The 17,641-nt window shown below is 35.2% G+C and overlaps 1 protein-coding gene across 2 annotated transcripts; it reads left to right on the top strand.

The window, feature by feature from the left end:
- The first annotated feature begins 1,332 nt into the window (after window positions 1-1,332).
- On the top strand, window positions 1,333-16,887 carry LOC111806778 (protein TSS-like). 2 transcript variants are annotated; one of them, XM_023692230.1, is made up of 25 exons: window positions 1,333-1,443; window positions 1,560-1,636; window positions 1,709-1,770; window positions 2,023-2,115; window positions 2,997-3,069; window positions 3,178-3,480; window positions 3,670-3,737; window positions 3,894-4,025; window positions 4,721-4,762; window positions 4,850-5,374; window positions 5,533-5,690; window positions 6,562-7,075; window positions 7,151-7,213; window positions 7,311-7,412; window positions 7,996-8,310; window positions 9,176-9,268; window positions 9,370-9,471; window positions 9,652-9,756; window positions 9,905-10,038; window positions 10,416-10,599; window positions 11,411-11,542; window positions 11,740-11,852; window positions 13,165-13,252; window positions 13,686-15,984; window positions 16,525-16,887. In XM_023692230.1, exons 2-24 carry the CDS (start codon window positions 1,573-1,575, stop codon window positions 15,807-15,809), a joined length of 5,589 nt encoding a protein of 1,862 aa, XP_023547998.1. In that variant the 5' UTR covers window positions 1,333-1,443; window positions 1,560-1,572; the 3' UTR covers window positions 15,810-15,984; window positions 16,525-16,887. The 2 variants fall into 2 exon arrangements, with proteins under 2 accessions (XP_023547998.1, XP_023547999.1); XM_023692231.1 differs by having other exon boundaries at window positions 1,337-1,443; window positions 1,557-1,636.
- The last annotated feature ends 754 nt before the right edge of the window (window positions 16,888-17,641 follow it).

Consider the following 17,641-nt stretch of genomic DNA (forward strand, 5'->3'; position numbering starts at 1 on the left):
AAAAAAAAAAAAAAAAATAGTGAAAATGGAAAACAAAATCAATTCGAGACAAGCGTAGATCAATATGTACAACATAGTCATAATTGGACCTAAGTGTTTATAGAACTTTCTTGATACATTATTGTCGTCATTGATGACGTACGGTCGCATTCCAAGATAGAGGTAGATCACAAAGATCACCTAAGTAAGATCTTGATGATGCAGGGAGCATGCCAAGTTGATGTCAATCTCTCGAAGTGTACCTAGAAAAACTGCAAGGTTTACCTCACATTTTCAAAAGGACCACAAAGGGTGTTAGGGTATGCCGCATAAATTTGGTAGAGCTTACATCTCTAGATGGATGTGCGTTATAGAAGTGCTCTTAGACGCAGTCTAACAGAGGAATCATCGTGACGACTTCACGCAACAACCTGAGAGAGAAAAATAAACATGAAGATGTCCTACCCGTAAATTCAGAAATAAGCAAAAGGATGAGAGAATTCATAAGAGTTGAGCTATTCAAATTCCACCCATTTAAACCTATGTTTAAGAGAGTAATTAAAAGGTTAATACAAAGGACCCTCTAGTAAACAACACCTAAAAGTTAGTAATATGGTGTAAATGGAAACAATCTTTAAAATTGAAACTAAAAAAAGAATAATAATTAAAGAAAAGGGAAAGTATTATTTATAAATTTAATTTTAAAATAAAAAATGATTATCAAATTCATAATTAATTAGAGTAATTAAATAAAATAAGACAAAAATTAGTTTAAAACCTACATTTAATTAGCGTAGGACAGTGTAACATCTCATGCCTAGATTCGGAGTTTTGAATTTAGTTCTGCACCGATGTGTCCAATATTAATATTTTCGACATATTTTATTCTTAGTCACGTAATTTCTAAAAAAATTCTATAAAAAAAAAAAAAAAATCATCTAAGTACATAATTATTCATAATGAAACAAACATAATTTTAAAGTTTCCATCGTTAATTCATAGTAATTTTTATTCAATTCTTTTGACCCTTTACTAGTTATCGTACTTGTAGTAATGATTGATTCATGTATCTCAAATTTATCGTAATATAAAATATAAAATTTGTCTAATAGAAATCTTAATTAATTAATTAATTATATTAAAAAAAAAAGAAAAGGAAGAAGCGTAGTGTGTAGATGCCACGAAAACATGCTGATTGGGAGTGGTCCCCACTCCCAATCCCATATCTTAATCCCTACCTTTCAAATGGCTGCATCCATGCCTCTCACTCTCTCTCAATATTCCACCCATATTAAAAATAATAAATAAACTAATTATTTAAAATTTATTTATTAAAAAAAGAAAAAGAAAAAGGGGGAGGGAGGCATAAAATGACAAAATTACCATTCTGAGTCATAAATCTCAGCCCTTCCTTTCTTATCACACAACAACAACACAACACACCCTTTGCTGCTGCTTCTGCTGGTACTGCTTCTTCTCCATTCTTCTTCCTTCTTCTTCTCCATTAATATTATCCCTTAACTCTCTCTCTTCAGCTCCCTTCAATGGCGCTTTCTTAATCTTCTTCTCTGCCTTTGCAGCTCCACCCACAAAATGGCGCCCAGAAACACCCACGCCAAGCCCAAACCAGAGAAGAAGAAGAAGAAGGACGATAAGGGTAATTTTGTATTTTTCTTCTTTATATTAAATTCATTTTTTTTTTTTTAAATTTATTTTTTGGGTTTTGCAGTTCTTCCGGTTGTTATGGACATCTCCGTTCACCTTCCTCATCACACCCATCTTCTCCTAAAGGTCCCAATCTTTTTTTCTTTTTCTTTTCTGAATTTTCTTTCTTTTTCTTTTTCATTTTTATTTTATTTCTTTATGAGAATTATGGAAAATAAATTGTTGTTTTTTATATAAATTTTTTAAATTCTGGGTAGCTAAGTTTTTATATATTATGTTTCAAATAATGAATGGATTAATATGAAAATTATTATTATTATTGTTAGTACAAGAAAGGAGAGTTTTTGAATTACTGTAAGACTGTGTTGTTTAAAGCAGGGGATATCTACAGACAAAATAATAGACGTTCGTCGCCTACTATCTGTCCATACTGAGACGTGCAATATTACCAATTTCTCCCTTTCTCATGAGGTAATTTCCCCCCTTTTTTTTATTTATTTTTTTTAATTTTTGGGATGAAAATGGCTTCTTTTTTTCGTATTTTATTGCAAAAAAAATTAATAAATTTGTGTACTCTGTTATGAATTTTATTAACATTTATTCTAATTTTTCATAATTAATTTTTTTAATTCAATAGGGTGATAAAAAAAAGAAGAAATTCCATTAGTTAACTCATAGGAATTCGGTTGTATTATGAATTTATTTGAGTTGAATTGAATTTAAATAAATGAAAAATTTTATAATTGGTGAGTTGATGAACCAACCTTAAATTATTACTAATTTAAAAAAAAAATACATTTTTTTATTTATTTACAATACAAATTATATATATGTATATTTATTTTATTTTTATTCATTTTCATAATTATTTTTTTATTATTTATCCCTCAATAACTTTTCAAATTATTTTAATTATTTAGAAAGTAATTATTTAAATATATATATTTAAATTAATGGTAAATCTAAATTAAATATTTGAAAATAATACATTTTATTTTGATTAAAAATAAAAAAATTTAATAAACTATGGAAACAACCTCGACCAATTTTTTTTAATTAGATTGGATTAATTGTTTATAAGAATTGTTTGATTTAAAAAATATCCTAATCAAATCCAAAGCACTCTTAAATTTAATGTCGAGGAGCAAATGGTTTTATTTTAATGGAAGATATTATATTTTAATTTCAATATATTTTTAAATAAAATACCATGCCATTTTAATAACATAAATAAACATTGGTTTAGAATTATATTAATGATAATAGCCAAAAATTAATAAATTTATGTTTAATTAAAAATATATCGGGGTATTTTGGACATTGTCTAATTTCATATTTTTCTGTTCTAAAAGGTAAGAGGGCCTCGTTTAAAGGATTCGGTGGACGTGTCCGCACTGAAGCCGTGCACCCTAACGTTAGTGGAAGGTACGCAACGGCGTCGTTTTAGGAAACATTTCCCGCTTCTTTCTTCTCAATGGAATGTCTTTTGTTATCTTTTATTTCTTTGATCTGACTCGTCCCGTCGCCGGACAGAGGACTACGACGAAGAGCTTGCAGCGGCGCATGTCCGGAGACTGCTCGATGTCGTCGCTTGCACCACTTGTTTTGGAACGTTACCGTCGGGGAAGGATCAGAATGGCGGTAAGCTTGACGGCAATGGCAGGAACTTGTCCGGTGCGCTGGATAAGAACGGGAAAAAGTCTTCGAACTCCGCTAAGTCGGACGGCTCTACGGCCAAGCAAGACGAGTTGGAGGCCGAGATCAGCCATTCGTGCCCTAAGCTTGGAACGTTCTACGATTTTTTCTCTCTCTCCCACCTGACGCCTCCTCTCCAATGTAACTCTCTTCTCTGTGATCTCTCTTTTGTATGCTTCAATCGTTATTAGCATTTGAAAGTGTGAAACGTTTGTGTGAAAGAGAAAGCAGTTTTTTTCCCGAGAGATTCTTGTCGCTCGTCTCTCTCTTTTTCTGGTAGTTCGTTATTCTTAGCATTTCATAGTGTTACATATGCTGATGGTGCTGCAGTTATACGGAGAGTAACGAAGAAGCAGGTCGATGGGATTTTGCCAGATGACCATCTTTTCTCGCTTGAAGTAAGTTGCTATATTCTTCTACAATTCAAGAATAACATCACTTTGTACGCGATGTGTAAAGACATTTCTTAAGAATTCTATTGCTACACTTCTTCTATTTATACCGTATTGATGAACTTTACTGTAATTTGTTTATCTATTTATTGAATTTGTAAGGCAAAGCTTTGCAACGGGAAGGTTGTGCGCGTGGAATCTTGCAGGAAGGGGTTCTTTCATGTTGGAAAACACCGGATTTTGAGTCACAACCTGGTTGATTTGTTACGCCAGCTTAGTAGAGCCTTCGATAACGTTAGCTTCTCTTACTCTTCTTTTCGATCAACTTTCATCCCCCCNTAGATTTAGAAATATGAATGCTTTAATCCTCTAGATACAAACTCATAGTACTTCTGTAGATTTTGTCTCCTGTATCCAAAGATGCAAAATTGCCAACCACGATGGGCCTTCTTGAATAATTTCTTCAAGAGAGGGCGCCTTCTTCACTTCACCCCTGTGTGGGAAGAAGCACGGATTATTCATTGCCGCTAAGAACTTAGGAAGCTTTTAGTGAGTTGAGTTTAAAAACTAGTGTTCGTACCTTTTTAGTGAAGATATATTTTGATAACTGTTTTCTATATGGGCGGAAAATAGTGATTTACGAGATATGAGTCAGTTGGCATTATTTGTTAGTGTATAATTTTACCAAGCTTTAGATGCCTCAATAAGTACACTACAATGGTCCTGACATCAATCAATTCGACTGACAGTGACAGAACTATGTTACTTTGGAAGTTGGATAGGGTTCATGTGCTTTTTGTACATTAATTCTGGACTTCTGATAACAAATTTTTTCATCTTGCTATACATGTGCTCTCATGCTATGCCAAAGAGAACGGCATGCTTTTACTGTATTGAAAAATTTCTAATATCTTGAAATTTATTAGTTTTTTTAATTTAAGATTTCGAAATGTTGGTCGAATTCACATTTCTTATTTCTGATGTTTCAGGCATATAGTGATCTCATCAAAACATTCTCAGAACGCAACAAGGTTGACCATGATTTTTTCTGTTGGAAGTATGTACTTCTCATTTTTAATTTCTCGATTATAACTAACTATTCATGAATTTCCTTGCAGTTTGGAAATCTTCCTTACGGCTTTAGAGCCAACACATGGCTTGTTCCTCCTGTGTCAGCACAATCGCTATCAGTTTTCCCTCCTCTCCCTGTGGAGGCTGAAACTTGGGGAGGTAATGGAGGTGGTTTAGGAAGAGATGGTCAAAGTGACTTGATACCATGGGCCAGTGAGTTCCTATTTCTTGCATCAATGCCTTGCAAGACGGCAGAAGAAAGACAGATTCGAGATAGAAGGGCTTTTCTTCTGCACAGCCTTTTTGTTGATGTTGCCATTTTCAGAGCCATTAAAGCAATTCGACATGTTATTGAAATGTCAAAGGTCGACCATTTAGTTTCAGAGGATGGCGTTCTTTTTACCGAGAGGGTAGGGGATTTAAAAGTTACGGTTGCAAAGGATATTCCTGATGCAAGTTGCAAGGTAGGTACAAAAATCGATGGAATACAAGCCATTGGAATGGACCAAAAGAACCTGGTGGAAAAGAATTTATTGAAGGGGATCACTGCTGATGAAAATACTGCTGCCCATGTAAGATGTTTTCTGATTGAAGTTTAGTTCGTTCAACGTCTGTGAGTTGGACTAGTGTTATTATAAATTATTATCATTTTGACTTTATATCTATTTGTTTGGTTAATTTTTATGGATTTCCTTTCTAGTCATTAAATTAAGTTTTGTAATGGGTATAGGATACTGCAGTCCTAGGTGTCATAAATGTGAGATATTGTGGTTATATCTCCATAGTGAAAGTTGAGGGGAAAGATAACGAGAATGTTAGTTCTCAATATCAAAGCATTGAACTTCTTGACCAGCCTGAAGGTGGCGCCAATGCCCTTAACATCAACAGGTATAAATATCTCAACCATATAAGTGCTATAGCAATTTCCTCTTAACTCTCTACATGCAGATTATGTATACGTATTGTCGCTTGTTACTGCCCTTCAACATGATCTCTAGCTTTAGTTTTTGCATTAGACTTGTAAAAGGTAGTTTATCTATCTTAATAATAATTTTTAGGTTAAGTAACAAGTTCAATCTCTAAACTTTTAGTTGTCTTGTTCGTCCTTGAAATTTAAAAAGTATCTTATAGGTCTTTAAACTTTCAATTTTGTGTCCAATAGAATTGAACAATTTTATGCTTAAGAGGTCATTGACTTATTTACCATTTTTTATAATTCATGGACGTATTAGACACATAATTGAACGATTAAGGTATCATAGGACATAAAATTCAACCTTACGTCCATTTGATCAATTAATTTTCATACATTTTGATTATGTATATGTTAGGGACCTGTTAAATACAAAATTGGATATTTAAAGACTTATTTGACACTTTTTAAATCTTAGGACTAAATAGATAAAAACTTGAAAATTCAAATGTTAATACTCCCTATTGCTTCATAGAAAGTTGTTGCCTGCTGTTAAAATTGTTGATGGATAAAATGTTTCATATAAAACAAGCTTGAGAAGTATTTAAAGCTGTTACAAATAATTAAAAAAAAAAAACTTATATTTTGTGGTTTTATTCATCCCCAATCGAGAAGTACAGCTCTAGTTCTTAAAGACAGGTTACTACGTCATGTTGTAAAGTGATCAGCGTTAACTATCAACAAGGAAGATATCAAAGCTTTGGTTTGATGTCAGAGCTTTGCTTGTTCCTAGTTAAGCCATTTTTCATGTCACTGAGAGTCTCACAACTGTATTTTTTCTTACAGCTTGAGATTATTACTTCACCAAACTACACCTTCAGAGCGTAACAAGTCTCTCACACATTTGCAAAATATGGACCAAGAAGAGCTTGGTGAAGCCCAAGCTTTCGTAGAGAAACTGTTAAAAGATAGTCTTGCTGAGCTTGAAAACGAGGAGATACAATCTAATCAGTTTGTTAGATGGGAACTTGGAGCCTGTTGGATTCAACATTTGCAAGATCAAAGGAACTCAGAAAAAGATAAGAAATCTTCCAGTGAAAAGGCCAAGAATGAAATGAAGGTGGAGGGACTTGGGACACCTCTCAAATCTCTAAAGAATAAGAAAAGGCAAGATATGAAAACTTTAAAGATGCAGTCTGGAAATGATTCCAGCAGTTCAGATGGTGAAGTCAACAATGCTACCTCATGTGAAACTGAAAACGAACAAAATTCAAACGAAAATGAATTAGCATTAAGGAGGAAGTTGTCCAAAGAGGCCTTTGATCGGCTGAAAAATCTGGACACTGGTTTGCATTGCAAGGTAATGCTTCTTTAGAGGCTGTTGCGTCTCCCACCATCTACCATACCTCAACTAACTTACCACTTCTGATTTCAGTCTATGCAAGAATTAATTCACTTGTCCCAGAATTATTACGTGGAAGTTGCTCTTCCAAAACTGGTAATTTTACATTTAATGGTCACATACTTGTTTCTTTTTCTTGCATGTTAATATTGTCATGGTGATTCCCTTTTCTAGCATTTATCATGCTTTACAGGTATCAGATTTTGGTTCTTTGGAGCTTTCACCAGTTGATGGCCGTACTCTAACAGATTTCATGCACACAAGAGGTCTTCAGATGCGTTCACTGGGTCATATTGTAAGTTCATTGATGTATCCCTGCCATTCCTTTGCCATTTCGTATTGCTTTTTTGTTGTTTTATTCCAACAAGCTGAAAGGGATGAGAATTGAACATGCTGTGGGTTGTTTTGTTCTTACATATTGCCAATCTTCAAACAAGCTCCCCCTTTCAGAATCTCTCTTCCATGATTTAGAGCAATTTACTATGTCTCTCTCGTTGAAATTGGACATGAATGAACAAGGTTTAAAGAACAACTTTTTCTAGCATCAAAGCAATGGTGCAGCATCTCCATTATTATTCTATTTGCTTTGCTTGCCAGACTCTTATCTCATTCTTTCAACAAGAGCTGCTCTTCATATTCTGATCTGACCTGAATATTAGTTGCATATATCAGGAAAAAATGCTCGACTTAAATGTTAGAAGTATTGAATATGACTTTTTTCCCCTTTATGTCTNATTTTTTTTTTTTTTTTTTTTTTTTTTTTTTTTTTTTGTTTTCATTCATTTATTTATTAACCTAATATAGAGAATGCATCTGTTGAGAAAATGTGAAATTTCCTTCTTTGAGAGATATTATATTTGAGTTCTGTACCTTATTAGGTCAAGCTTTCAGAAAAGCTCTCGCATGTGCAATCGCTTTGCATACATGAGATGATAGTACGGGCTTTTAAGCATATTCTTCGGGTTGTCATTGCTGCTGTTGACATTGATAAAATGGCTGTTTCTGTTGCTGCCACATTAAATTTGCTTCTTGGGGTTCCTGAAAGTGGTGAATCACTGAGGCCTTGCAATGCCCATTCCCTTGTCTGGAGATGGCTGGAGCTATTCTTAATGAAGCGATATGAATGGGACATAAGCAGCTTTAACTACAGAGAACTAAGAAAATTTGCAATTTTGCGTGGCATGTGTCACAAGGTATTAAGGACTGAATTTCCGTTTCAAAATCCTTTTCAATGGGCCCCATTCTTCAGTGCTATATATAAATTCACCTCTTTTACATTTGATTTGACCTTTTTCTTATTAGCCTCTCATGTATTAAGATAATTTTTGCTAATGAAAGAACATATACAAGAAAGTGTTCCAACTTGTGAGGACAAGAGACCGTGCATAGTTATAGAACTCTTTGTTCACACCTCTCTAAGAACTCTCCATTTTTTAACCAAAGGTTACACAAAATAGCAAAAAAGGTTGCCCTCCGTCAGGGTCTTCCTTTGTCCTCAAATAGAGGACAGAACAACACCTCCTTCAATTTCGGCAATCAACATCATTACGATCCAAGATAGGAAGAAAGAACATATCATGAGAACAACTACTACACTTTGTTTGTTTGCTTTTTTTTTTTTTGAAAGGTATACAATTCTGCTAGTGAAATATCTGTGAGTATTTGACATTAGGGCTGGAAAAAAGGTTATAAATTGTAGTTTTGATACCCCGAGCATTAAGTCAAATGGCTGAAGGTTATTTCCTACAGCAGGCTGCCTTGAGTCTAAACGTCCTCGAGTTTGAGGGGAATGCCTTAGTTTCTTTTCTTGTATGAGACCAGACTATAATATCTGGACTGACCTTTTAGGAATTCTTTAGAACACCTTCTAATTGGAGGCGGAGGCCTTGACTTTGAGAGTTCTTGGGTGGCCATGAGCTTCTTCTGATGTATTAGATAAGGAGTGTTTTTATGCCACTCTAAGATACTTATAGGATTAAGGTTATCAAAAAAGTATGTGCATGTTATAATATGATAATTGACCTCCAGTTTCTAATGTTTTTCTTATTTAAATTTTAGGTGGGTATTGAGCTGGTTCCACGAGATTTTGATATGGATTCTTCATTTCCGTTCCAAAAATCAGATGTTGTAAGCCTGGTCCCAGTGCATAAGGTGATTGAATGGATACCTAACCGTAGGATATATATTTTTTTAGTAGCACTTCGAAAATAAGAACGTTTGAGTTGAATTGAATGTCATGCCAACTCTTTCAGCAAGCAGCATGTTCGTCCGCAGATGGAAGGCAGCTTTTAGAGTCTTCGAAAACAGCTTTAGATAAAGGAAAACTTGAAGATGCTGTAACCTACGGTACAAAGGTATGGCCTTCACAATCGTGGTTTTATTTTTCCTTGGTGTCTTTTGGGTAAGAGGGTCTGTAACATGTGCATTTCTTGAAATCAAGTACTCTCAGAGGCCTTTATATCATAAGTTGCAAATGTGTTTAATAGCATGAATTAATGGAATTTCATGCTTGCTTCAATCCTTTCCTACCTCAGGCACTTGCAAAACTCGTTGCAGTTTGTGGTCCCTATCATCGCATGACTGCTGGAGCTTACAGCCTCCTTGCGGTAGTTTTGTATCACACTGGTGATTTCAATCAGGTAGTTAATTCATTCTAAAGTATTGTTATGCATCTTATTGGACCATGCATGTCACCTTCTCTTTGTTCTATCTTATTTATCCATTTTCATAATTTTTTTTTGTGAAGGTATTGAGGTGAAAAGCTAATTCATTGGTTTTCCATTATAGGCTACTATTTACCAGCAAAAAGCTCTGGATATCAATGAGAGAGAATTGGGACTTGATCATCCAGATACAATGAAAAGTTATGGGGATTTAGCTGTTTTCTATTACCGACTTCAGCATACAGAGTTAGCTCTTAAGTATGTTGTCCTCACTACTACAGATTCGCGAACTTTACACATTGTGTCTGGGGTTATAGAAATTTTAATTATGATTTGTTATTAATTTTTAAATCATCTAATATATTTATAAAGCCGCATGCTAACGCTCTCTCTCTCTCTCTCTCTCTCTCTCTCTCTTTCCAATCAATATTCTTATTCATGGCCACGTTAGAATGACTGAATGAGTTAATAATTTGGAGCTGTTCAGGAGGAATATCCATATTGTGATTCACATTACGTGTTGAGTTGAAATCAAATGTTAAATATATACATGTATATATTTTTTATAATACACCATTGATTTCTAAAGGTTTTTGACGTATCAATGAAAGATGTTTCTTGTTTCAAAAATTTAGGTATGTAAAACGTGCTCTCTATCTTTTACATCTCACTTGTGGTCCCTCTCATCCAAACACTGCTGCAACATACATCAATGTGGCTATGATGGAGGAAGGGCTTGGAAATGTGCATGTTGCCCTCAGATATCTCCACAAAGCTCTCAAGTGTAACCAAAGATTACTTGGCCCAGATCATATTCAGGTTTTGCTTCGATCTTATTTTAATTTTCTCCCCATTTTATAGAAAAAAATAAATTTATTTAATACCTAAGCAATAATTATTAGGATATTTTGCTCTCACTGTAATTGGCCATGACTAAAGAAGGACCATACTTTATTCAGTCAAGTCTTTATACGTGGGAAATTTTTGGCACAATGGCGTAGGCTTTAATGTTGTGGCTTTGTAGCTCTTATTCTTTGATCATTATTTTCCGTTTTTTTCCCCTTAACCCATACTTGTACATAATAAATGTTCAAACCTGCATCATTTCGTCCTACAACAAATGATCTGACCTATAGTGGTGAACATGTTGACAACCACATACTAGGATATTAATCCTACATAGCAACCAAATGTTGTAGGGTTAGTCAGTTTTTCTATGATATTAGTGAAGATACATGTAAGCTGATTCGGTTTTCATGGGTATCTAAAAAAACGAAACCAAAAAGTAAAGAAGAAAAATGAAAAATCACAATAATAAGCCCCCTATAACTCTGAATGTGATAGTTTAGACTTTTTTATATTCGGCTGAAGGAATTTGTGCATTTTTTATTCTAGAGGTTCTCTTTCTTTTCAGTTTGCTGGCTGATTTTATATATCTTAATTGTTACTCTGAAATATTTGGATGATTGATGAAAATTTTGGGACACGAATTATTGGCCCATTAAAAGATGAAAACTTTTTGGCTCGTATCACATTTGCATGTTACATGCATATGCAAATATTCTAGGCACTATTTAAGCGTGGTCATGAGGTATATCGAGCTCTGATTTAGTTTTCCTAATTTCTTCAGACTGCAGCAAGTTACCATGCTATAGCCATCGCACTCTCACTTATGGAAGCGTACCCTTTAAGTGTTCAACATGAGCAGACAACCTTGCAAATTCTGCGAGCAAAGCTGGGCCCAGATGATCTACGCACTCAAGTAAGTTTAAGATATCTGGACTCATCTAAGACGGTCATAACCTTGTTGCTTTCTGTTTATTGTTATCAGTATGCACTGATAATCGTGTAAAACTATGAATGATGGAAGCTGACCCCTATTGGCTGTGTCAAATAGTTCCTTTTCTCTTTCTTCAAAATTATGCTATTGGTCGCTCATGTTAGATTTTAATCCTGCAGGATGCTGCTGCTTGGCTAGAATACTTTGAGTCCAAAGCTTTTGAACAACAGGAAGCTGCAAGGAATGGTACTCGGAAGCCTGATGCATCAATAGCATGTAAAGGCCACTTAAGGTAAACGGCATAATCTGATTTTTGACCTGCAGGTCAGGTCATTTTGACAAATAGTGAGACTGTAATGTAGATACTCTATATTGGTTAATTTTACAGGTTTAAAATTGTGTTGTCTTTCTTTCTATTTTCTTTTTAAATTTTTAATTTTTTTACTGCATACATCTGTGGATTATGCATGCAAATGTATTTTGGATGGCTGAGATTGGAACAAGCTAATTTTTGTGTACTAGTGTTTGTCAATAATGGGAAGTATTTTCTTTTTTGAACATTCATTTTTCTAGAATCTTTTGCATATTATGGCAAGAATCTTACCACATCTACAAGATTGATGTTGAGAGGATTAAGTTGATAGAAGCTCATGTAGTCGTGTTGTGTTATGGAAAGAAAGAATGTTTTATAGGCTTATCTTGAACTCTGATGTGCATCTTGTACTAAACGCAAATGTGGTCTGAAAGCCTTAGAGCAAATGGATTTTGTCATCTCATGTACCAGCATTTTCTTTGACTTGTCTCTGTTTTATTTCTTTGTTTTCATCTAAAGACACGTTCCAAAAATTCCTTCAGCAATTGATAAGAATTCTATTTGTAATTTGTTTATTGGGTTCTATTTTCACCCCATCTCTGTTTTCTAGTGTGATNTTTTTTTTTTTTTTTTTTTTTTTTTTTTTTTTTTTTTTTTTTTTTTTTTTTTTTTTTTTTTTTTTTTTTGCTTTGTTTTAAATTTATTTAGGTTTCCCTTTCTCAACCACAGCTTCTGTAAGCATGTAACCTCTTACCAGCGTGAAGTTCAATTGCAACTTCTTTTTTCTTTAAACTAATACTATTTCTGTCGAAGTTTGTGGAATTGAGTCTGATCCTCTGGCGTACTATATTACCCTCTCTCTCTGATATTCTTTTTGAGCAGGATCCATGAATGCATTTTCGGATTTCAATGCCACTCAAACCCTACCCTACCCTTATTCTCTGAAATTTAACCCTGAAATCTCCTACTAATTTTCCCCGTTGCCTTGCATTATAGCCTCATAATTTGAGATTTAAAGCTTTTGATATTGTGTCTCCCCATTTTTGGGTAATTAAAAATTTAATTTCCTTCTTTGTCCTGCTGTACATACTTTTTGTGGTTATACAATTTGTTAAAAAGAATAAAGTTGATGAATATTACTCTAGAGCATATTGTTATTGTTTATTCTTCGTCAACCTAAATATAGCTCAATTGATTTAGGCATATATCTTTGACCTCTAGGTCAGAAGTTGAATCTCCCAACCTACTTATTGTTAAACTCAAAAGTTATTGTTTCTTTCAAACTTGGCAGTGTATCAGATTTGCTGGACTATATTAATCCCAGTCATGATGCCAAAGAGAGGGATGCAGCAGCAAAGAGGAAAAACTATATTGTGAAGGTAGTTTACTTATGCAATGTTTGTCATAGTTGTTCGATTAGATATGGAATCAATTAAGATGACTCATATACCGTTAGTTTCAGAAATGGATGATCCTTGGTTGGAAACCGTAGTTACTTATTTAGTCAGCCTGTCTGCCCTAAGTTGGAAATGGGAAATTTTGACAAGATCGGGACAGGAATATTTAATTTTCTTTGACGATGCTTACCTCAATGTTAGATGATAAGTGGGACAGCTATTATAGAATGTCTCTTCAGATGAAGCCTTGCCTTTTCTTTGAATCATACATTTATTTTAGTTTGAACATCATATTCTCTCTTGAGCAAAAATCATATAGTCCTAATAGCTGTAGTTTTAGTTATCATTTATTAATAAACAGAGACTGGTATACGTAGTTTGGCTATTCATCTCATTGTGCTTTTCTACCTTGCAGTTAAAGGGAAGATCTGACCATAGTACAAGCTTGGCACATGGCGAAGAATCTCCACAAGAGATCTCAAAAGAGGTTTCTGATGAAGTGACACTTGCACTTGGACCAGGAGATGATCCAAGTACAGATGAGGAGACTACCACACCAGTTGAAGCCCAGCAGCCTGTTACTGAGGAAGCTGCTGAGGAAAGGCTGAAAATAGAAGACGGTGTCACATCTGAACTCCACCCTGAAGGAGAAGATGGATGGCAACCAGTTCAAAGGCCAAGATCAGCTGGGTCATATGGGCGGCAGCTAAAGCAACGTCGAGCCACTTCTGGCAAGGTCTTTAGTTACCCGAAGATGAATATAGATGTTGACGGTGAATCTCATAAACTGAAGAACAATAATCCAAACAGTCGATTATACGTGTTAAAGAAAAGAACAATATCCCATGGAAGTTATACAGATCATCATTCTATGAACTCGTATCAAGGTTCCAAATTTGGTAGGAGAATAGTCAAAACTTTGACTTACAGGGTTAAGTCTATTCCCTTATCTACAGAAACTGATACAGCAGTGGTGCCTGACACTGGCGACAAGGTTGGGTCTGCAGTAGAACCTGGTAGATCCTCGACTCCAATCGATTCTAGCTCATTGAAGAATACAATAATCAGCCTTGGAAAATCACCTTCATACAAGGAAGTGGCTGTAGCCCCACCAGGTACTATTGCCATGTTGCAGGTCAGGGTATCTCAGAGTGATACGACTGGTGCTGAGGAGTTCGTAGTTGAGAAACATGAAGAAAAATCAAGTGAAATGAAGGGAATTTCTGATATTTCTATTGTGGAATCGTCAGATTTCTTGAAAGAGGAAAAACAAGTTGAGAATAATGACGTAACTCAGGCAGGACAGGCTGTGGAAAATAACCTTTCTCATATGGTATCTGAGACTTTGGGAGGACTTCAACCTTGTGTTGTTGATGTGAGTGGAGTTGTGGAGGACAATGTATATGTACCCAATGATAGTATGTCCTATCCTGTTGGATCTTCTGAAAGTAGACCCTCTGTGGAGGATCTACCAAACGGCTTTGAATCAGACAATTTTGACTCCTCCCTTGAACCAGTTGAGGATTTGAAGGACAAGTCGTTAGTTCTAAGTTCTGGCGAGACTCAAGGACTCAATAATAAGAAATTATCTGCTTCTGCAGCTCCATTTAACCCATCACCAGTTATCATGCGTACTGCACCTGTAGCCATGAACATAACAATTCCTGCTGGTCCCCGTGCCATTTCACCTATTGCACCTTGGCCAGTAAACATGAATATTCACCCAGGGCCTGCTTCAGTGTTGCCAACAATTAATCCATTATGCTCCTCTCCTCACCAACCATACCCATCCCCTCCACCAACTCCTGGCATGATGCAATCCATCCCCTTCATGTACCCTCCTTATTCCCAACCGCAGGCGATACCAACTTACACTCGGCCTTTATCTGTACCTGGTTATTCCCAACCAGTTCCAACCAGTACATTTCCTGTAACCACCAGTGCTTTTCATCCCAATCCTTTTACTTGGCAGTGTAGCATGAACACCAACACATCAGACTGTGTTCCACGCGCAGTTTGGACTGGCAGCCATCCACCAGAGTTTTCTGTTCCATCACCTGTCGATCCTGTTAGTGATTTCATGAAAGATTTGAATGTTAACTCTGATGATTCTTTGAAAGTTCTGCCAGCAGATATTGACAGACTAGGAGAAGCTAGAAAGGAGAATAATTCTCTGGCATCTGAGGGTATGGTTAGTGAAAATGGAGGTGCTGAGATTGGTTTGGAGAGTGTGGAAGAAAAGTGTCATTCAAATCCATGCATGGTTGAAATTTCAACTGTTGAACCCGTACAAAAATCCATTTTAAATGGAAATGCAACAAGTAGTAGAGAAAGTGTCGATGGTGAGAAAACCTTCAGCATTTTGATAAGGGGAAGAAGAAACCGGAAACAGACTCTCAGAGTGCCAATTAGTTTGCTAAATCGTCCCTACGGCTCACAGTCGTTCAAAGTAAACTATAACAGAGTGGTTAGAGGAAGTGATCTTCCCAAGTTTACCAGCTATTCAGCAAGCAAAGAATGTACAGCTAGTGCAACATAGCTATAGGTTGTGTCATTCTTGCAAGCAGATTGTTCAAAGATAGCAAGGATATTGCTGATATTATGTCCTGTGAGCAAATGGAGTAACTGGGACTAGATATCTTCTGGCTTCATGTTTACGTATCATCCCTGCCTTGTCACTTTCACGATTCAAACAAACTTCTGAGAAAATTGAGGTTTGTCTTCTAAATGCAATCCATAAAAAGACTTTTATCATCTTGTATGTGAACATTTCTTTTTGGGGGAGTAAACAAAATCTTTCATTGAGTTATTTATAGGAATTCTTAGGCTTGAATCATATAGATTAATGGAAGTAGACAGCTTTTTTCTGTTTCTAATTAAATTCTATCCCAATGTTATAAATCTAATTATCATGGGGGTTAAAGTTTTGGGTTCAATAGTTTGTTTTTTCTAAAATGAAATAGTTGGTGTTCATATGCTGGACTTTGTACATAGGCTTTAGTTTGGTGCTACCACATCATAGGTTTGAGTTTGTTAGTTGTTAATTGGATAGTAATTGGGTTGAAGTAGTTTGCTGGTAATTAGATTGGTGGGCTTAAATCCTCTAAAATAGAAGGTTATAGTCTTTTGTATTAGCAAGATTTGAATGATAATAAAAATACTTGTTGGGAAATTTTAGAGTTTTAAGCTCTTTTGATACTAGATTGTTTGACTGATTGCTGGCTTATTATTATATGGTATTTCTTGATGTGCAGGCATGATAGACATCTGGTGAAAGATTAAGCAGTTCTTAAAGTGATTCTTCATTATATAGTTGGAAATCGGATCACAGCATTCAAAGATAAGTTGGTTTCTGGCTTTGGGATAGTGATAGCAGTGATTTTGGTAGGGTAGTTTAAAAAAAGTGTATACCACTGATTATTTCATTTATGTTTGACCCAAAACTTCTCTTTTTATATTTCTTGATCAAGTTGATTAGAACAATTTTCTTTTTTTATAAGGAAATTGTCCCTTTAGTATCTTGAGCTTTCTAATAATGTCTGGTTTTGGGTAATATTTTACTTGTGATGTTTCATCTGCTATTGTTAGAGATGGATGGACTGGTACTTCTTTCTGGTGATTTAAGAATCTGTGATTTTTGTAGTCCAAAACTTAGTATTTGAAAGTCTTCTTTCCCCTGAATTTAACGAAGTTTATAAGGCTGTCAGGGCTCCATAACTTTGAGCAGCTCTCATATCAAGCTTTGAAAATGGAAAGAAAGAAAAGAAAGTCTCAATAAAAGTGTTAATAATAAAATATTATGATTTCATCACTTTTATTAGAAACGAAGAAACGAAGAGTAAGGAATGTTACATGTTGCATGGGATGCGAGAGAATGTCGGGGTTATTAAGTACTGAATTTGGATTTCAAATCTTGATCTAAATTTTGGTTATAGGTCGTTACAACTTAGTAACAGATACAAGGTTAATTCAATGCTCTTTTGCTAACAAAATTGAAGGATTTATCTCGTAAAACTTATCAGCTAACACTTCCTAAGTGTTGGGAAGCAAGGGAATTGAGATATTTGTCAAGGGGTGTTTGCAGTGACTTCTTCATCTTCCCACCTGTGATAATTTCTCTACTTTACTTAGCCCAAACAACTTCATGAATCTTGGTTTTGCTTGGGCACCGCTATACAAGTCCAACCTCTTCACAGTTGAAGTTGCTCGTCGTTGCATGATGGCGGGATCCCCCAATAATTTGCCTAGGGTTTTACTTTCATTCCCAATAATTTGCCTAGAGACACACGACTCACACATATGCACATATACTTACTAGGCAAGCACCGTTATCGTACTCCTAAGTATAACTATGAGCTTGCACATGCTCAC

This window comes from Cucurbita pepo, chromosome LG12 (assembly GCF_002806865.2).
Source record: "Cucurbita pepo subsp. pepo cultivar mu-cu-16 chromosome LG12, ASM280686v2, whole genome shotgun sequence".
In the NCBI taxonomy this organism is placed as follows: Eukaryota; Viridiplantae; Streptophyta; class Magnoliopsida; order Cucurbitales; family Cucurbitaceae; genus Cucurbita; species Cucurbita pepo.

Coding starts and splice junctions, on each gene's coding strand:
- LOC111806778 (XM_023692230.1), top strand. CDS start 1,573: ATGGCGCCCAGAAACACCCACGCCAAGCCCAAACCAGAGAAGAAGAAG. Junction 5,375..5,532: donor ATGAAAATACTGCTGCCCAT/GTAAGATGTTTT, acceptor TAATGGGTATAG/GATACTGCAGTCCTAGGTGT. Junction 8,311..9,175: donor TGCGTGGCATGTGTCACAAG/GTATTAAGGACT, acceptor TTTAAATTTTAG/GTGGGTATTGAGCTGGTTCC.